The 20,668-nt window shown below is 49.5% G+C and overlaps 7 protein-coding genes across 7 annotated transcripts; 4 read left to right on the forward strand and 3 right to left on the reverse strand.

The window, feature by feature from the left end:
• Positions 1–2,364: 2,364 nt before the first annotated feature.
• On the forward strand, positions 2,365–2,984 carry SND3 (Snd3p; the record flags this gene model as incomplete). Its single annotated transcript, XM_076683433.1, has 2 exons — positions 2,365–2,658; positions 2,709–2,984. The coding sequence occupies 2 exons, from the start codon at positions 2,365–2,367 to the stop codon at positions 2,982–2,984; spliced, it is 570 nt and encodes a 189-aa protein (XP_076542348.1).
• Positions 2,985–3,295: 311 nt separating this feature from the next.
• Positions 3,296–3,919, reverse strand: NSL1 (MIND complex subunit NSL1; the record flags this gene model as incomplete). The annotated part of the gene is made up of 1 exon (XM_076683434.1): positions 3,296–3,919. The coding sequence occupies one exon, from the start codon at positions 3,917–3,919 to the stop codon at positions 3,296–3,298; it is 624 nt and encodes a 207-aa protein (XP_076542349.1).
• Positions 3,920–4,435: 516 nt separating this feature from the next.
• IQG1 (Iqg1p) lies at positions 4,436–9,292 on the forward strand (the record flags this gene model as incomplete). Its single annotated transcript, XM_076683435.1, has 2 exons — positions 4,436–4,935; positions 4,987–9,292. 2 exons carry the CDS (start codon positions 4,436–4,438, stop codon positions 9,290–9,292), a joined length of 4,806 nt encoding a protein of 1,601 aa, XP_076542350.1.
• A 337-nt stretch (positions 9,293–9,629) lies between these two features.
• Positions 9,630–12,164, reverse strand: TRVA0_008S02058 (uncharacterized protein; the record flags this gene model as incomplete). Its single annotated transcript, XM_076683436.1, has 1 exon — positions 9,630–12,164. One exon carries the CDS (start codon positions 12,162–12,164, stop codon positions 9,630–9,632), a length of 2,535 nt encoding a protein of 844 aa, XP_076542351.1.
• Positions 12,165–13,780: 1,616 nt separating this feature from the next.
• Positions 13,781–15,421, forward strand: ATP2 (F1F0 ATP synthase subunit beta; the record flags this gene model as incomplete). Its single annotated transcript, XM_076683437.1, has 3 exons — positions 13,781–13,899; positions 13,955–13,976; positions 14,051–15,421. 3 exons carry the CDS (start codon positions 13,781–13,783, stop codon positions 15,419–15,421), a joined length of 1,512 nt encoding a protein of 503 aa, XP_076542352.1.
• A 380-nt stretch (positions 15,422–15,801) lies between these two features.
• TRVA0_008S02102 (cytochrome P450) lies at positions 15,802–17,304 on the reverse strand (the record flags this gene model as incomplete). The annotated part of the gene is made up of 1 exon (XM_076683438.1): positions 15,802–17,304. The coding sequence occupies one exon, from the start codon at positions 17,302–17,304 to the stop codon at positions 15,802–15,804; it is 1,503 nt and encodes a 500-aa protein (XP_076542353.1).
• A 1,884-nt stretch (positions 17,305–19,188) lies between these two features.
• TRVA0_008S02124 (uncharacterized protein) lies at positions 19,189–20,553 on the forward strand (the record flags this gene model as incomplete). Its single annotated transcript, XM_076683439.1, has 1 exon — positions 19,189–20,553. One exon carries the CDS (start codon positions 19,189–19,191, stop codon positions 20,551–20,553), a length of 1,365 nt encoding a protein of 454 aa, XP_076542354.1.
• Positions 20,554–20,668: the final 115 nt, after the last annotated feature.

Genomic DNA, 20,668 nt, shown 5'->3' on the forward strand with positions numbered 1-20,668 from the left:
CAGAAGTATCGGAGAATTGAGGCGCTCTAGAATTGAGGAATTGGCGTAAAGCTCATCAAAATACCGCAATAGCAACTAGCAAGAAGAATAATATACACATCCAGTCACACGCAATTGTGGAGTATGATTACCACACAAACACACGTAGGCAGCTTTATATTTGTCGGACCATTTTAGCTCTTCTCACCTTCAAAAGGTTCATCTGACGGTTGTAATTTGCATCCTTCAATTGCAAGAGCTGAGCAGTGTGAAGGGGGCAATGAGAGAAATGGGAAAAGACGCACAGGCAGCTCAAGAAGAGCTAAAAGGTTCCGACAAATATAAAACCGCCTACGTGTGTACATATTCTAAGAGGAAAGTTTTAGACTCCGGACCCGGCCATTCCACAGATTTTAATTGATTTGATTGGTATTAGATTTTATTGTACTTTTAGTACAATGTACTTACCACTATGTTACAATCTTCCCATAGATATAATACCCTGAGGTGAAAACTCTATGATACCAGTCGGGGTCGCGATCATACGGCGCCGGAATGTGATTCTGGTGAATTACGTCTCGCATTTGTGATCGAATCTCCTCGGAACGGGTCTCAGATTTCAATAACCCCTGCATGGGCTTATTTCGGTTGGTGAACCTGTGGAGTGTAGCAGGCTGGATTTGATCTCCAAGCTTTCGTGTAGGGTTAAGGATGCTAACACTCTGCAACGTGGTAGAACCCCCCCGGGCATAGTGTACCATATCTTTCGAAAAAAAAAATCGAAGGAGAACAAGAATTCGACGATAGTGTTTTCTGCCATCGTGAACTTGATACCATGAGCTACATCTACCCAACGTCTACTGTCGTCCACCAGCTGTGAGGCAGTCTTTTGGAAGGACTTCCGATTCTTGGACATGTTTGTCTTGGCCGAGTCGTCTGTTGGCATTCAGGTTGCCAAGTTCGTCTCCGGCATTGTCTCCATCATCCATGCTGCTCTCTACTCGATTCCAGAGTCTTTCGACTCTCTGGCCCACCGTAAGGTTTTGATCGCATACTTGCGCTGCCTGACGGCTGGATGCCAATACAGGCGGTTCGGGCATAGTGGGCCCTTGGGAGCGGGCCTGCGGCGGGGGTAAGGCTCAGGGGTAGTTTTGTGGGGTCGTTTAGCCGTGCACGGCTTTTCACCTGACTACAAGTTACTCCGTCGATGATACATATGATGTACGATAACTAGTTATAACCAAAACTACATGTAGTACCGGTTTATGACGTGTACCCCAAGCGCTGTCAATACTCCAAATTTGGCTTGCAGGTCTGTCAGCGCTACTGTACTTTGCTTGGATCTACTCTTTTTTAAGGTTGCACGGTAGAACTACGCTGGAAACTTTCATGAAAAACCACAATAAAGAAATGCAGTTTTACTTTGTTTTACACAGGTCGTGCAATGTTAAATAAATTCAGTGTCTATACCATTCAGACCGCCGTCATCACTCGCTAGGAGCTGTAATCCAACCAAGGCTACGATATCATGAGATATCCCCTATGTACCTACCTCACCTGTTTATTACTCGGCGTGCATCTGGCCTATGTAAAGTGTTTCCGGGCCCAGCCATTTATTTACTACCTAGGTTATGAAGGTTACGTTGTTTAAACATTTTTAATGCCTTTTTACCCGGTATTGTCTAACTTTCGCCAATCTGATCTATATGTACTCTAATGCATGCTTCACAGCTAGCCTTGGTGCTTCATTCATTAAGACCTTATCCTGCCTAATATAAGCACTGCCCTAATGTAGACATGGGCAAGAACTATCAGATATTTTATTCCTTAGACTTTATACCATCTTACTTAAGACAACTGTGTAAACTACGCTAGCACCATATACTCTGTAATTGGATATTAGTTAATTCCCATATGGGCACATATTGGTAGCGAAAGAATTACAAACCCCACATTTGCCAACTTCAGGATCTACGAATTCTAGTACCAATCAACTCTTAAAAGAGGCCACTGCAAAGCGGTGCCCCAGGGGGGCTTGGGGGGACTGGACCCCCCAATTACGGTATTCTGTGTAATGCTGGCTCCTCAAAGCTTTAAAAACTGAACAACAACAACGTTAAATCAAAGCACATATCATAGAATTTTATATAACCCCAAAGAGCAACAAGTACGAGCAATTAATATACCTGGAATGTCACAGAAGGTGATCGACTTAATTCCGGGGCCGTTGTGCCCATAAGTACTGCGTGTGTCGGATTTGCATATATCTGGGAACGTTGCGTGCCGCACACTAATGATCGACCCCTCCTGCTGCTCCGTGGCATTTTTCATCCTCCATCACCCTCGAGCCGTCTCTCCTGCCAGCAGATAACCGTAGATTTAAAGATGAACCCGGCCGTTTCCAACCTGGTCATCATGCTTGTCATGATGCAAGTGTCCAAGAAGATTCCGTTTGAGGATCCAACCATCCTCCTGGCTGTCCGGGTCGGTTACGTTCTCTCGAACGTTCTGATTTTCGGTCTCTATCTCTACACTCGACAGGTCATCGCCAAGAAGAATGACATGACTACTCTCAAGTACGTCGAGCCGGCCAACGCTCTGAGCGGCACCACCGAGAACAAGCTTGTCACGACCACCGTCAAGGACTATGATCTCCAGCAGGTCAACTCGGCCATCAAGGTAAGCCAATATTTCGCTTCATTTGGAAAAAAGAACTAACTATGAAATAGGGTGTTTTCACTGGTATCGCCATGATGGCTTTCATGCATCTGTACATGAAGTACACTAACCCACTCTTGCTTCAGTCCATTATGCCACTCAAGTCTGCTCTCGAGCAGAACATTGTCAAGATCCACATCTTTGGCAAGCCAGCCTCTGGTGATCTCAAGCGACCATTCAAGACCACCTCGCTCTTTGGCGGTGCTGCCCCAGGCGGTGCCCAGACTGACAAGAAGAGCATCTCCGAGGCCGAGACCGCTGGCTCCGGTGGCATCAAGGAGGAGTAAATATGAAAATTATTATAAATTGTTCCTTACCATTTACACCAAATAATCATTAGCCATTAATATATGCCTCTCTTCGGAGCTGTTTTATTACGTCAAGTTACTGCGTAATCATTAGTAAGGGGGTCAAATGGTGCCGGTCCGCCCGTCTCAAGTAACACAGGACTGTACTGGAGCCCATGCCTCGTTTGAAGCAGAGACTGAGGAATTGAATTCACCTTGAAGCAGAAACTGGGCGAATTAGTCTGCTTACCTGGCCTTTTTAGTGATCCGTCATTCCCCCCGTATGTAGCAAGACCGTTTTCCCCCACTAATTAACTTGACCTCTCCTTGAGATATTGAATGGTCTCCCGTAGCTTGTCCAATTCGGCATAAGAATCCGGTACCGAGCCCCTGAGCTTTGCCAGCTGCTCAAGGGCTGCTTCATAGTCCTTTTCTACTTCCTTGAAGTCAATATCCACTGCAATATGGTCCGTGTCGTCCTCCATTGCCGAGTTGTCTTCGACAATTGGACGATTGGCCATTTCATACCGTTCTACTACCTGTAGTGGTACACTCCGCCGCAGTTCACTCACTTCAAGTGTCCGTTCGTCCACTTCAGCGTAGATTCTGCGCAGTTTTTCGTTCAAATCTACATCAAACGGCTCAATCTCCTCATTCGAAGTATCCAGCATTAGCTGAAGCGACTCCTTTTCGCTCATGTCCTCGCCATCAACAATCATAGCGTGGCGCGCCATTTCAAACGTGTCATGGACAAACATTTCCACCAGATCGCGCACCTGGTCGCGTAACGGATCCTGACTGGCCTCCTCGGTAGTAGGCAGGTGGAGGTTCAACTTGGCCTCAGCTGCCTCCAGGAACTGGTTCTTGAGAAACCGTACGTCTTCCGCGACCAGCTGAAGCTTCGTATGAAGCGTCTCCCCTGTTGAGTCCGACATATATCGCTTCTGCTTCTGGTGTCTACTTAGGTCGCCGATCTATATGGGCAAACCGCGTCCCTTCATTTAATTCCTCAATCGGGGTGTGTCGGATTTCCGTCCTCACCATTGCCAATTCGGGCCGCCGGCTCCGGTATCCGGACTCGACCTACGCACTTGGGCGAACTACACGTATTACGGGTATTCATTTCAGCGGAAGCGAACAATGGCCTTTCAGATCGGTGTAGTACAATGCATTGGGCAATTGCCGATGGAGTTGCTGCGATCGGTGAATACAGGCCCCGCCTGCTTTGGCACGCGTCGCGCGAGGTTGCATAAGGTACAATTGTTTGTTTTGGGTTTACTTCCCACTTCCATCACCCAAAATCGCGGGTTCCAGATCTCACACGAGTGTAAACAAATCGAAACCTCTGAGAAAGTATACACGACCGACGCTTAAAAAGAGGGATACTAATTCTTTTTTTTTTGTTTTTTGGGAGACCTGATTTTACCAGGGAAGTTCTGCCCCATAATTCAATGGACCGATACCCTCGCAATCCAAGTCCGAGCAAGGGCTTGCGGTATACTGACAACGCTGAAAACCACCCCCGGCATGCGGGATCTAAGCAACCTTATATGGACAATCTTTCACAACGGGTGCCGTACAATGCGTCGCCCAGGACAGTTCTGCAACCGCTTGAGTCGAAGTCGCCGCACCATTTGGACGTCTCGCCGAACGGCTCGCAGCGGAATAGTATCCATTTCGGCAGAGGTGAAGACGCCTCTTTAATGCGGTCAAGTAGTACAGCACATTTCCGTCACCTGTCAACATATGGGTCGCCCTCACCGGACAATAATAACTTTGTCATCCCCGGCGTTACGGATATTAATGAAGATGTGACGGGTCTCCACGGGAGAGTTCGGCTGGCTCGAAACGAGTCCGCGGCGAGCCATGTTGCATCGCGAAATTGGATGGACAAGCAGCGGAAGAACATCCAAGCGTATGAATACCTGTGTCATATTGGTGAAGCCAAAGAGTAAGTGAAAAGCATTATATATTTTGTGGGATCGAGCTAACTGAAAATAAGATGGATCGAGGCCTGTATAGGCGAGGAGATCCCCGAAGTTATAAAACTAGAAGAGCGGCTTAGAGACGGCGTGGTCCTGGCCAAGCTTACTCGAGTATTCGCGCCTCATTTAGTACGGCGAATCTTCGAGCATCCAAAGCTGCAGTTCCGGCACTCTGAAAACATAAACTACTTCTTCCAGTTCCTCTACGAGATCGGCATACCCGATCTGTTTATGTTCGAGCTCACCGATCTCTACGACAAGAAGAATATCCCCAAGGTAATTTATTGCGTCCACGCACTCGGGTACATGCTCTCGAGCGAAGGACTGGCCCCGCCAATTGGCAACCTTGTGGGCAAGCTGGAGTTCACCGAAGATGAGATTAGAACCACTCAAAAGGGCCTCGATTCTGCCGGAATCAATGTGCCAAACTTTAGAGGCATGAACAAACACTTCAACGTGCCAGAGCCGGAGCCGGAGCCCGAGATCTCCGAGGAAGAGCAGATGGCAATTGAGCTTGCTGAGGCGGAGCCGGAGATTGAACAGTTCCAGGCCGCGTGCCGGGGTGCACTACTTCGATTCTTCCTCAAAGCAGATCTGTATGTACTCCAGCACACCTCTGACCAGGTTACGATATTACAATCCCACTTCCGAGGAGCGCGGTTGCGCCAGCGTATGGCTCAGAATAAGCAGATCCAGCAGATGCACGATTGGACTCGCCTACAGGCTATATGCAGAGGTGCCCTTGCTCGACGGAGACTGCGGAATTACCAGAGAGAGATTGCTAAGCTCAATAGCGCAAAGAGCTTTGTGGTTGCTCTGCAGTCTACGGTCAGGGGTATACAGACACGAAATGCGTTGAAGGGCCATGTCCGGTCGATTTACAGCAATTCCAACACTCTCTGTGGCCTGCAGGCTGTAGCAAGGGGAGCTTTGGTTCGAAACAGAATTGACCGCCTCAAGTATTACCTCGAGACCACCGCAATTGAGATAGAACAGCTCCAAGCGACGGTCCGAGGCAAAAGGGCTCGTGCGCTCATGGCTGGGTCGACCCAGAGAATGAACGCATTCGACTGGAGCCACGTCCAAGCTTTGTGTAGGGGTTTCCTGTTTCGACAAAAGGTTAAAGGGCTCAAGCAAGTGCTGTCTTATGAAATGGAGAGCATTGTTGGCTTCCAGGCTCTTGTGAGAGCACTTCCAGTGCGGCAGGAGGCACAGCGAAAGCAGCGTGCACTTCAAAACCTAATGCCTTTCTTCTTGGAACTCCAGTCCATCATTCGTGCCGGTAATGTACGAGCTGACCTCACTGCTGATCACGACGTACTCTATTCGTATGAGTACGAATTCACGGCACTCCAGGCTAAGATTCGTGGCAATGCCGTCCGAAAACAAATCGACTCCGAGCTGGATGAAATGTACGACAACGAGAAACGAATCATTAAGCTCCAGAGCTGGTGTAGAGGAGAGCTTGAGAGACAGAGGTTGCAGCAAATGCGATCTGCTATCTGGGATTGCGATGAAGAGATTGTGCCATTCCAGGCTGCCTGCCGAGGTGTTCTGATTAGAAATGACTACGACGAGACTCGCGTATCACTGATTGGACATGAATCATTCATCTTGGACTTGCAATCCGTCTACCGGGCCTCCGTGGTGCGAAGCGCTATTGCTGCCGACCTTGACAAACTGGATCTGTTCACGCCGCGAATTGTTCGGCTGCAGTCCGTGTTTAGGGGCCTGCTTGCTCGGTTTGATTATGACTTATTGATGGAAGAGTTTGACGAGGCAATGGATTCCATCGTGGATATGCAATCAGTTGTTCGGGGCCACCTTGTCCGAAAGGCATTCAACGACAGAATGCAGCACTTCAAGAATAATCTCGACAAGGTCATTAAGATCCAGAGCTTCGTGCGGGCCAAGAAACAAGGCGATGCATACAAGTCGCTTATCACAGGATCCAATCCGCCTCTATCTACTGTGAAGAGCTTTGTACACCTCCTCAACGACAGCGACCTTGACTTCGAGCAGGAAGTGGAACTGGAACAGAGCAGAAAGAAAGTGATTGACGAGGTGCGGAATAACGAAATGTTGGAACAGTTCATCACGCAGCTTGATGTCAAAATTGCACTTCTTCTCAAGAACAAGATCACCCTCGACGAAGTCATCAAGCACAGAAATAAGGGTGTAAAGGCGCAGATGTCGGTGGGCAGTGATATGTTCGATCTCAAGGCACTGAACAAGGCCTCTCGACGACGATTAGAACTTTACCAAGGATTCTTCTATGTCCTTCAGACCCAGCCAGTCTATTTCACTCGCCTTTTCCGAAAGCTTCGTGATAATGTTATTTCCGAAAAAGAGATCAAGGATATTGAAGGTCTCGTTATGACAGTGTTCGGCTATGCCCAGAAGCGACGAGAGGAGTACTTTCTCCTTCAGCTGATATCGTCGAGCGTCAAAGACGAGATGCAACACCTGGAAAAGACGAGAGGATTCTTGCGTGGCAACTTCATCTGGTGGAAGCTAGTCGCTGCTATTAACCGAAACACAAAGGAGCGCAAGTTCTTGAAGGAATTACTGGGCTCATCCGTGGCTCTCGTAGTTGAAAACCCCGACATGGACCTCGAAAGCAATCCGCTTGCCATTCATCGGTCGCTCATCAACAATGAAGAGTTGCGTACTGGGCGGCTAAGCCACCGAGACCCGAATTTGCCAGTCGATGAAGCTATTCAGGACCCAGACACTCGAGCCACTTTTATTGCCAATTTGCAGCAGCTACGGGAGCTCAGTTCACACTTCCTCACCGCCCTTGAGAAAAATGTCGAGGCTTTGCCTTATCACATCCGATACCTGGCTAAAGTTAGCTTTGCTGCCGCTAAAGAGCAGTTTGTTAACGAGCCAGAGGATCGCCTGCTTGCTGTTATTGGACATGTTATCTTCGGCCATTATCTCAATCCAGCCATTATCTCGGCTGACAATTATGGTATTGTCAAGAATGCACTGGCACCTCTTCAGACGAAGAATCTTACAGAGGTCACTAAGATGTTGTCCCAGATCGCGTCCCTCAAGCTTTTCTCCAAGGAGAATGTGTATCTGCAGCCGTTGAATGACTACGTCAAGATGAACATTCCGAGGATGCGACAGCTGTTTATGCAAATTATCAGCATTGCAGAGCCCGAGCAGGAGTATGATATGAATGTGTTTGATGACCTCACTTCTCACCGGCGACCGACGCTGTTTATTAAGACCAACGACATTTTTGGCATTCACTCCTTGGTTTCTAAGGAGCTAGATTCTATTGCTCCTGACTTTGAAGATAGTCTGAGGAATGTTATTAGGGAGCTTGGTGCTCTGCCTAATGACGCCAGCGAGATTCTCAACATTGCTCGGTTTACTGAAGTCAAACTCGACCTGAATCCAAGCTTCTGTAAGGTAGAGGATGTTGATGCAGAGATGAACTCTGTCCTTGTCGCTGCCAAGCGGTACCTATTGTACGTCCTCAGGGTCCAGAACGGCGACAATCTTATGGATGTGTTGCTGGCCCCAGTTTCGCCCGAATTTGAAGAAAAGTACAAGGCAATTCTGAAGGAAGAGCAAATGGACCGGAAAAAACAGAAGCCGTTGGCATACAGCGAGAGCTCGCTTGGTGATTTGTCGCGAATTACATACCGGGATTTGAAACGTCTGGCCCTGGAGAAGGTTTTGGAGCTGGAAGCCATGGGACGGATTTCGCGAGAGGACAGCTACCAAGAGCTTCTCAATTCCATCGCCATTGACATCAAGACGAAGAGGAACAGGCGGGTTGCGCGGCAGAAGGAGCTTGAGAATATCCAACAGACACTCATTCATCTTGCCGAGAAGGAGACCTATCTGCAGACTCAGCTGAAGACCTACAACGACTATATTGAACAGGCAATGTCGACACTTCAGAACAAGAAGGGGCGGAAGAGGAACTTGGTTTTGCCATTCACGCGACAGTATTTCCACATGCGCGACCTGCAAAAGCACGGAAAGGTTCCAAAGTTTGGCTCATACAAGTACACGGCACGAAACTTGTTTGATAAGGGCGTCATTGTTGAGCTCAATGGATATCCTGAGAGCCAGTATTCTCAAGTTTCGTTCACTTTCTCTTCTGATGAGGTCGGAATGTTCAATATTGAAGCAGCATTCGGCTCGATTGCCCTTCCTGGTGCAACTGTGGAACTAACTCTTGACGACCTGCTTGGCCACCAGTATAACAACCTGCAGTATTTCTCATTGTTTGAGGATATGGCCAAGTTTAACACTAACCTGACTCTCCATTTCATTTTCAAGAAATTCTACGAAAGCTAACCTCCCAAGAACTTCTATGGCCTCACTCTCCATTTTCGAGAACTTCTACGAAAGCTATCCTCACTCTTCATTTTCAAGAAATTCTGCGAGAGCTAACGTTTTGATTATATTTACGATTTTACGGACAATTATTTATTATTTATGTACATGTATGTTTAACGGTATCCATTTCTTAGTTCAGTACGGTAGTTGAATGATCCAACGATTGGTTAACTGATTGAATGGCTCAATTGCTATTTTTATACATTGTACTAAGGGTGAATGATTTGTGGATTCGTAGCTATAGATCTCATGCAATTTTCATCATTATTCGTATAATATACTCCAAATCTCGTGGTTACTCCAAATCTCGTGGGTCACCATATTCCCAGATTCCAACCCGGTCTGACTTTGCATCGATCTCGAGATCCTTCAAGCCAGAGATGATTGACTGGAGTGCCTCGGACTGCTCCCAGACCTCTGGCTTGGTCTTGAGATAGACGAAGCCCTCATCAATTAGCCGGGAGTTCACCGAGTCAGTAGGGCCCTGCGAATCCTCGGTGTACAAAGTGATATGTGGTGGAGAAACCGACGCCGGAGAGTCAATGTTAGCAACGAGATCCTTCTTGAGAATATTCTGGGTAAGGTTGGCAACGAAGTCCTCGGCGTATTCGTTTGGAGGTACCTCAATGAACGACAGCTGCGCCGTCTTGCCTAGGGCAGCCATACTGGTGAACTGAGGAGCCAAAGCCCTCAGCCGTCGAGCAGGAAGCGAGAATACTTCGGTGGTATCCACGTTCTGGACGGAGTAAACCTGCGAGTCCTTGTCGAAAGACAAAACCTTGCCCCGCGCATACTCGTTGTTGTTCTTAACGATGGTAACGTTGTCGCCACGCTTGACGTTCTTGAGAGTGAACGAGGCCGAGTTGGCGGCAGCATTGTTGTACGAACTCAGCTCGGCCAGCAGCTTAGCGTGCTTCTGAACATCGTACTTTAGTTGGTACCCCAGCTGGCCAGTAGGACTAACGCTGGTGACTACAACGTCAAAGTAGTTTCGCGAAGGGATTGCGGCAGGGCTGACGTGGCTGGTCGCCTCCGGAATCTCTCGCTCTGGCACCGGCTCGTAGTGGATCCACATGCCCTTCTTGACCTGCTGGGCCTTCTGCTGGGCCTCATGGAGCTGGTCCTCGTAGCCCGACTGTCGCGCAGCACCCGAGTGGACCTCAGCAAGTCCCTCTGCGACGAGACCAAGCGAAAGCGGGATATTCTTGCCGGGCAGGAAGATGTGGCCAATAAAAGCACCGGTCTTATCTACACCAAGCACGTTGAAGTGGACATCTCGTTGCAGCAGCCGCTTCCGCACAAAGTCCAGTGCTTCCTCGCCAAACCGCTCATTTGGTCGGGGCACCTTGACGCCCGACAGCACCACAGTCAGCGTACAGTTCTCCTTTGGCACATTGAGCCGCAGACGGCCTCCCGAGGAGACGTGCTCGACAATGGCCGGGATCTTGGACTGCCGCTGCAGCGACGTGAAGAACCCACGGGCTTTGGTGACCGTCTCTGAGGCGTCTACAGTGCGATCTGGAGGAGGCACCTTGTTGGAGTGCATCCCCTTACCGCCCGAGATGGCGTGGTTTTCTCGCTCCAGCAGCTCGTCCCACACGGGAGACCGGTCCTGGTCGTCCTTGCGGTGTCGCACGACGGTAGCCCACCCTTCGGCGACGATCTGCAGCGCAATGTTGAGCCCGTTAAGCGTCATCGTCACCAGCGGTCGCTCGTCAAACTGCTCGCTAGCAGGGCGAATTGCCTCGATCGTGACCTGGACCTTCTTGGCGATGTACTTGGACCGGGCAAACTCGCGGGCCAGCGGTACAAACGGCCCGTGCGAGTCCTTCTTGGGAGCCCGCACAGACGCCAGCTGGACGGTGACCTCCTCATCGTTCTGTTTACGCACTACGAAGGTATCGGTTGATACGACCTTGGCGACAACCGCCTCGAAGGAGTTCTTGTTCCCCTGCGGCTGTGGAGCTGTCGAGTCCTTCCACAGGTTCAGCTTGCCGTTCTTGGCCACCAGCTCGGCCTGACGAAGCACACCCATGCGCTGGGGGCCCAGGAACTGGCTCTGCCAGTCGGCGACCTGTGCCAGGCCGCTGTTGAGGATGAGCGAGGCAATGTCGCCGGCGGGGTGGCTCAGCTCGACAATGGGGATCCCCGAGGACGAATGATCGATGAATTTGGCCTTGACGTTACGCTGGAGCAATCGGGCGGTCACAAATTGCTTGGAGGTCTCGCCAAACGGCTCCGCCGGCTGATCTGGAGACTCCGACCGCGGCGCCCGGATGCCCGCAATGAGCGCCGGACCCACATACTGCACCCGGTCCATGATGGAGCGGATCTGAATTCGGTCACCGGAGATGACCTTCTCTACGATTGCTTCGTACTGCTTGCCCATGGCCCACTTAGGCAACGACGTCTCTACGGTGGGTACCGGGGGCAGGCTACTAGCCCACACGCCCTTAGAGGCTTTCTGGGCGCCCGATTGGGCTCCTTCGAGGCTCTCGCCATACTCTTCGAACCCGCTCTTGCCCGCAGCGTCATCTCGCAGCTTGCAATTGCCGTCGCCGAGCGCTTTCTCGAGCAGTGACGGGAACACTGGAGCAATGATATCGCCGTATTCGCGGCCATTGACCTCGTACAGCACCTTGAACTTAATCTGCTTGCCCACCAGCAAGGTTCGCAGGTACTCGCGGCTCTGGAACCCGTAGGGCTCGGCGGTGCGTGGCGCCGACACGTACGCCAGCGCCAGAACCCGCTCTTGATCCGGCTTGTTCAGCGGGGTCAGCACGACAGTGTCCCCAGAAAGAACCGATTTAACCTTGGCAGCGAGGAGCATTGTTTATCGTTTACTGCCTATATTCTTCCTGCCTGTTTTATTGGAGGAAACGTAAGTTGTGGAGTTTAAATGGCCAGCTTGTCACCCGTTGTGTGGTATATATGCAGCCGGGACACGGAGTTGTTCTGTGACATTCGACACATCAACCTCTGTGGGGATCCCCCAATACCTCGAATTAAATGTGATAACTCGTATATTGTATCCCCTGTAGCACTTTACTTCTTATCAGTAAAGAATCTAGGAGGGTTTCCCCATGTACTTCTACTTTGTTGTTATTCGAGGGCCAGCCCTCGAGCTCCCGTAGTGGGGGCTCTGCCCCCAAACCCCCGTTACAAGGGCCCCCTACAGAGTCGTAACAGCGTAACAAACTTTGTTACAACCCCCTTTCGAGCCCCTACACGAGGGACCCCTGTGAATAACTACTGTACACCGGTACGTATAGGATATGCTATACGAGGGCCAGCCCTCGAGCTCCCGTAGCTCCGCTTCGCGGAGGTCCCCCTCGTCAATTGATACCTCCGCGTAGCGGAGCCCCAGTGGGGTTTGGGGGGAAGAGTCCCCCCTGTTGTTACTACTTGATGGTACTCGAGGGCAATATTTAATAGTAGCGGAGTGTAATCGAGGGCCAGCCCTCGAGCTCCGCGAAGCGGAGAGACTCCAATTATGCTGCAATGTTACTTTGTACTACTAAATATCCCCACCTACATAGTTTCAGTGGTGTTGATACGAGGATGCTCGCTCGTGGATCTGATTGGATGAAATGGTACCTTCCAAGTCGCATCACCAGATTAAACGATGTCCCTAACCGATGACGACGCCAACCCGACTCAACCGGTGTATCATGCATCCAACATCTACGGCATACTATAACTAAATAACTAAATAGTTAGAACACTATGGTACGCTTATTGTAATTTTACTGTTTTTTTTCTCTACCGATGTTCGTTCACTCTACAATTGGTGGACCAAAACGAGCCACTAGGGGGGGGGGGGTGTTGGATCTGAAACTTGCGCAGTGTACGGCTGAACATTTGAACGTAGCAATACCATGGTACAGTATGGAGAAATTGGTACCATAAAGCTGTGTAATACTACCTATTCAATACAATAATCCTTCAATTCAATATTGTAAGCGTTTTATATGCCTCAATTGGTGGAACACCTATACTACAAGCTTACTGGATACAGGTAGTACTGTAGTACGCGTGTATTCGTGGGGAAGTTTTTCCATAGGACGCAATGAAATCGTCAAATAACCTTACACTGTGTACAACACCTCGCTTAGTAGGCAAATTTACCTAATTATTAAACTATCATCAGTAGGTTAGACTTCGCAAATCTTAATGAAGAAGTGATAATGCCGCATCTCATGCGGCACCTTCCGGTTTAGTAATTCCGTCCCGTGAAGTAAGATTTTCCGGGGTGAAGAAATACCGTGCAGCGGTCGGACTGGACCGGCCGGGGGGGAGGAGGCGTGAAATTTTCAATGCCGACCAATGAAAATTGAGCATGCGTGTATAAGTGTGTTTGCACCCAACAATTTTGTCCCTTCTTTTTTTTCCCTTCTCTTACTCCCTACCTTCACACGAGTATTTACACTTAGGTGAAAAACTACAATGGTTCTTCCTCGAATCGTGCCAAGAGTCTCTACCCGAGCCTTCAAGGTTGCTCAGGCCAACCACCGACTGTTCTCTCGAGGCTACGCCGCCGCTGCCGCCTCCCAGGGTTCCATCCAGTAAGTGTTTTCAAAACAGAGTTTTTTCAAGAAGAGAGCGCTAACTCTAGTCCAGGGCCATTATTGGTGCCGTTGTTGTATGTTGCTAATGGTTTCTGCCGAGTAGCAGGAAGGTTGTACAAAGAATTGTCTCGCTAACGGTATTTTTTAGGATGTTCAATTCGAGCAGAACAAGCTGCCAAACGTTTTGGATGCTCTTCACATCAAGAAGCCAAACGGCCAGGTCCTTGTGTTGGAGGTTGCCCAGCACTTGTCCAACTCTGTAGTCCGAACCATTGCCATGGACGGTACCGAGTCCCTCACCCGAGGCATGGCCGTCGATGCCACCGGCGCCCCAATCTCCGTGCCAGTTGGCCGAGAGGTTCTGGGCCGAATTCTGTCCGTCACTGGTGAGCCACTCGACGAGCGAGGGCCAGTCAACGCCAAGGAGTCTCGACCAATTCACTGCGAGCCACCAACCTTTGCCGAGCAGTCCACCTCCGCTGAGGTTTTGGAGACCGGTATCAAGGTCGTCGACTTGCTCGCCCCATACGCCCGAGGTGGTAAGATTGGTCTCTTCGGTGGTGCCGGTGTCGGTAAGACTGTGTTCATCCAGGAGCTCATTAACAACATCGCCAAGGCCCACGGTGGTTTCTCCGTGTTCACTGGTGTCGGTGAGCGAACTCGAGAGGGTAACGATTTGTACCGAGAGATGATTGAGACCGGTGTCATCAACCTTGAGGGTGAGTCCAAGGTGGCCCTCGTGTTCGGTCAGATGAACGAGCCACCGGGAGCCCGAGCCCGAGTCGCCCTTACTGGTCTGACCATTGCTGAGTACTTCCGAGACGTTGAGGGCCAGGATGTGTTGCTGTTCGTTGACAACATTTTCCGATTCACCCAGGCCGGTTCCGAGGTGTCTGCCTTGCTCGGTCGAATTCCATCTGCCGTCGGTTACCAGCCAACCCTTGCCACTGATATGGGTGGCCTCCAGGAGCGAATTACCACCACCAAGAAGGGTTCCGTCACCTCTGTCCAGGCCGTCTACGTGCCAGCCGATGATTTGACCGATCCTGCCCCAGCCACCACCTTTGCCCATTTGGATGCCACCACCGTCTTGGACCGATCCATCTCTGAGTTGGGTATCTACCCAGCCGTCGACCCACTCGACTCCAAGTCCCGACTTTTGGATGCCGCCGTCGTTGGCCAGGAGCACTACTCTGTCGCCACCAACGTCCAGCAGACCCTCCAGGCCTACAAGTCCCTCCAGGATATCATTGCCATTCTGGGTATGGACGAGTTGTCCGAGGCTGACAAGCTCACCGTCGAGCGAGCCCGAAAGATCCAGCGATTCCTCTCCCAGCCATTCGCTGTCGCCGAGGTCTTCACCGGTATCGAGGGCCGACTCGTCTCCCTCAAGGACACCATCCGATCCTTCAAGGAGATCTTGGACGGCAAGCACGACAACCTTCCAGAGGCTGCCTTCTACATGGTCGGTACCATTGAGGAGGCTATCCAGAAGGCTGAGAAGTTGGCTTCCCAGTAAACTCCTAGAAGCTGTAGATACGCACAAACCCATCACCCACACGAGTTGAAAGAAAAATATAAAACTTAGTATTATTGATTGCATAATCTTTCCCCGAGCCGCGGATGCTCACTCCATTACCATTATATTACATTACACTAACTGCTAACGGGGGCACCAGTCCCCCCAAACCCTCCCGGGGCAATTGGCTACGGACCCTCCGCGAAGCGGAGCTACGGGAGCTCGAGGGCTGGCCCTCGAATACACTGCGCTGCACTAGTATTTATGGGGGGACCAGTCCCCCCAACCCCCCTGGGGCTCCGCTTCGCGGAGATTAAATAGATATCAATTGACTATGGAAATTACGTTCATGGAAGTTTTTAGTGGAAGGAATGGATTAACTAGTAAAGCCTAATAGGACCGCCGTCCACTGGATGCAGCGTGATGTTCTTACGGATCTTTTGCTCTTCAATGTTGTCACTCTCCTGGCCGGGAGCACACTCGAGGTGGTCGAATTGCTGCATGAGCCGGACCAACAGGTAGCTGACCTCAGTCTTGCCGAATTGCTGGCCGGGGCAGATTCGTGGGCCGCTTCCAAACGGTACAAACGACCACGGCTTCATTTTAATGCCATCCCATCTCACTGGCCGCCATTCGTCCGCATCCTCGCCCCAGATATCCTTCCGCCGATGCATATGGTATTTCGACATGATGATCTCGGTGCCTTTCTCTACAAACATGGGCGACTTGCCATCTGGACCGCCCCCGCGTGGGAAGACGGTGTCTTTAGTAGCCTGACGCGTATTAATTGGCAGCCCTGGAGCCAGCCTCAGAGTCTCGTTGATGATATACTGGAGGTATCGACATTCTTTGAGCGACTCAAACGTGATGCCGGCCACGTCGTCCTCAGTGCCTTCGCCAAAGTGCTTCTTGATCTCGACCCGTAGCTTATCCTGCACCTCCGGGTGTCGAGCAAGGAAGAAGAACACGTACGTGAACAGAGACGTGCTCGTGTCTCGAGCAGCTTGCACTAGCGCCAGAATCTGCTCTCGCAGGAAAACTGGATCCCGCGTCTCTTTAACCATCTGGTACAGCATGACGTAGCCGTGCTCGCCTCGCATTAGCTGCTCAAGCTTCTCCTCGTCAGCGTTAAGCGCGTTTGCGACGTAGTGGTCAATGTATTGATACACCAGCTGCTTGGCCCGGGTGACGTGCTTCATACGGTAAAGGAAGTAGAACTGCTGGTGGATTACTCGCAAATAGATATCCTCCTGGAGGTACTGGAATGCCTGGGCGAACCGGTGGCATCCTTCTTCCGACTCAATTGGTAGATCAGACTCCCAGTCAATGTTCTCATGGATCTTCCAATCGGGGTGGTCTTCGTAAGTCTGCAGAGAACCCAGGTTCGAACCAACGAGCAAATCCATCGAAGTAGTCAGCGTGTACCGGACCAGAAGCTCATCAAGATTAAACAGCTCACCTTTCTTGGACCGTACGATCTTTGCAAAGATGGGGATATGCCGCTCGAGCATATGAACGTGCGTCACATTCTCCTTGCTGAACATTGGCTTAAGCATTTGTCGGCTGTGGACCCATGCGTCACCAGTCGCGGCAAAAAGCCCAAGGCCTGCTGGAAGCAGAGTCTGGAAATTCCATGGCCGTCGACCTATGCTAAAAACCTCCTGGTTCATGTAAGCTTCTCTGACGTTCTCTGGCTCGCAGGTAATAAGCCACTTGTGGAAGTCGGTTCTCCAGTAGATGGTTGTCCCGTGAGCTCGCATCCACTCGCCAATTTGCCGCCAATCATCTCGCTTCTCAATCAGGTAGTAGAACAGAATGGTGCTCGTGCTCACATAGTTCCCCAGTTGAGCTCCAATCTTTCGTGCTCTGGCGGACAGTGACATCCGGTTGAAGATGTGGTATGTCACTGCGAGCAGCACTATAATCGACAGCCAGTGCATTGCGACAGTATATTACTCCTCCCTCCTCAAATTTCCACCGTGGATATCTACAGACTTATAAGACTAGAGTAAAGGTCCTCAATGAATCTCAATTACCGGCCCCATGGTAGAAACAAAGATGTCGATTTTCGATCCGACGCGATGGACAGGTGCCATAGAATTGGTTCGATTCCTTCCTGAACTGGCAGAACTATATTTTTGACAGCTGCAAGCACGTCAGATCGACAATCGAGGTCGGGATCCCTGTTTATCAAGGGCTGAGCCCGACTGTACCATGGGCACTTGTATAGAACTCATTTACATTCTGAAGTGCACATCGCGCTCTTTATTTGCTCTGCTAAGGTGTATTGCGTATCCAGGGGCCTTGATACTAGGAGATTGCAGAAGGCTTGTCTGTCTTTCGACAACTCCTCTCTTGCTATATATGCGGATATTTACGGGCTATCTATATTCGTCCTAAGGATCCAAAATGCATCTACGAATATTCGCGCGCAGCTTATTTATTTCATGCCTATTGAGATTATGACAAAATTGCCGCCTTTCTAATTTTATAGGGAAAGATGTGAGTGCATGTATTCATAGAATTCAGGGGGCAGGCATGGAGAATGCTGCATACGCAATGCATGTACGCAGATCGAAGCTTCTTGTTTAGCACTAAAAAACACGAACTTTTACAGATATCCTGAGGTTCGATCTTGCGTATATTTCCAGCCGTTCATTAACCGAGCTAATTGGCATTCCTGACCAGACTTGGCTTTGGCTACCCTTTTCCCGGGGTATTCATTCTCTCTAGGCTAGTTAACCCCTTCCATTTACAGCGGAAAACACAATAAGTCTGTATTTACAACCCTTCAAGACGGGAGATTAGCTCTTTTTCAAACCAATAAGGTGCCCATTTTCCGACTGGAATACTTGTGCACGTCGCAGAGGTAGACACTACGGCATTACCGGTACATTATTATCAGCTGAGTTTCCGAGGTAGGATGATTAATTCCATTGGTCAACCTTTCTATTTTTTATTATTCAGTGCGATTCCAATCTGTGTATTAATTTTACATACCGTATGTTATTAACACGTTAATAGTTAACGCTCAGTCAAAGATCAATTGTCACGACGGCATCTCAGGGTATTACTGGTATATGAGTCTAAAAAATTCTGAAATACCGATACTGATATTTATTCTCTTAAGCGCTGTGCTTAGATGATTTTTTTCTGGACTCGTAAGAGTTCCATAATAACATGTATCAAAAAGAGATATCTGGTATTAAAAACTACTTCAGAAAGGTCTTTGATTGGATTCTCAACCAGCCAAAACCAGTCAAGAGGTGATTGGAACCGCAAAGCCTACAAATATGAGGCTTTATTAAATCTCAGGATAGCAAGTAGTATACAATGCTTGTGAATACATCCAAGTTATCAAATCTCTGCGAAATTCCGACGATTCATGCGACGATTCGACACGAACGTTCCCAGGGTAATTGTACATGGATCTAAAACAATCTTGCATAAGTCTCTCCAGTTTTGTGGACTGTATTAAGAGTTCTAAGTAGATATTGCATTGAATATGGATATTTGCCAAAGCAAAATGAGTGTAGTTTTTGCGCACTTGAATATATTCCCTACAGTAGGCGTTATTTCCATGAAAGCGCTGTAAATTTTCCTCTCAGGTTGGTTGTGAGTACCTGGCGTTGATGTAGCAATGATCTTGGTGAAAGTTGATAGCCGCACCGTCCTCCGACCCCAACATTGCGCCAACGGGGGGCGAAGAACACTCTTTCTTCAAAAGTCATGAGCTAAATAGTCGCAATTTCCGTATCAAGAGCGATATGGAGAAGCTACCAAATGAGATCTTAGAAGCTATTCTTGACTACGTTGGGCTCGATATTTCCTCGGTGTTGCTGGCCTGTCGTCTGCTGCGAGACGCCGGCAGTGCTCATATCTGGAGACGAGTGACAATTGCGTTGCATGGGCCGGTGTTAACGAACCGAAGCGGGAAGCGATATAAAGGCGAGGGGATCTATAATGCGGCAGAGATATCTGCGAGGCACGTCACGGATTTGAAGGTGTTAATTGACTACCTTCCCGGAAGAGAGAAGAAATGGGAGAGTGAATGTCGAATGTTGGTGGAAACGGTCAGTACTGTGATTAAGAGCGCACATAGACTTGGCAGGGTTCATGTTGTCGTGTTTGACGATCTGCTGTTGCAGGATGTGGGTGAAAAAGTACTCGGTGCACTTAATGCTCTTGGCGAGGCTGCAACAATCCAATTCAGTCACATATTGGATATCCCGTTTGGAGGAGGAGGATACACCATTGGAGCAATAGAAAGGACTGCAGCGCTTGTCAGTTCTTTGAAGAATGCATCATATACTGTTTCTCCGCAGATATATAGCTCTTCCGTCGACTATGACAGCGAAGTTGTGCGAGAGCTTGGAACGGTAGCTACCATGGTTCGTGATCTCGGATTCGTCTCGCGCAATAATTGTCCATTTCTGCTAAGTGGAATAGTGTCACAGATGACATCGCTGGAGACACTTCGCATTACGAGTGGGGCAATACATGGTGATCACTCCTACAAACTGGATCTTTCCCCTTCGGTCGAACTTCTTCGGCTGCTAGCTGAAAGCTCAATTAGACGGCCATCGCAGGCGAACCGTTCCCATGTTGCAATTACAGGAGATGGGGTTAGACGTTTATTCATAGACGGTGTGCTCATTCCTTTCTATATGCTCAATGCGCCTAGTCTTTCCGAGCTCACAATGAGGATTGAATCCCCGCTGGAAGAGTCCTTGCAGCTGCCAGTTTTTACCGGGCTCGAAAAACTAACCGTGTTTAGCACTTCATCAGAGTACCTTGTCCCGATTAGTAAATACTTTTCTCTGGTGTCTAAGCAGCTTCTTTTGAACGTTGATTGCCCGAACCTCCTGGCGGATGATACACCAGAATCATCACTGGCTGTTCTTCCCGAGATCCTGCATAATTGCCAGGCACAAAACGTCACGCTAGTGCTACCTTACTTCCCTCCAGATGAAATGAGGGGTTTTTGGAGAGAATTGCGCCTTCCTCACACTGATAAAGTATATTTGATTCACACTCGGTGCAGAGACTCGTGTGGATTCCTCAATTCCCCAGGCTACGCCAGCGGACACAGTGAATGTTGCTACGAAGTAGATCTGACCCAGTTTGCCTAACCTACATAACCTAACATGTCAAAATAAATCACCACCTTCCCCCAACTGGTCACCCCAAGTGCTACGTGTTAATTGGGGGGACCAGTCCCCCCAAACCCCCCTGAGGCTCCGCTTT

This window comes from Trichomonascus vanleenenianus (assembly GCF_965637985.1).
Source record: "Trichomonascus vanleenenianus strain CLIB 3782 genome assembly, contig: TRVA0_008S, whole genome shotgun sequence".
NCBI lineage: Eukaryota > Fungi > Ascomycota > Dipodascomycetes > Dipodascales > Trichomonascaceae > Blastobotrys > Blastobotrys vanleenenianus.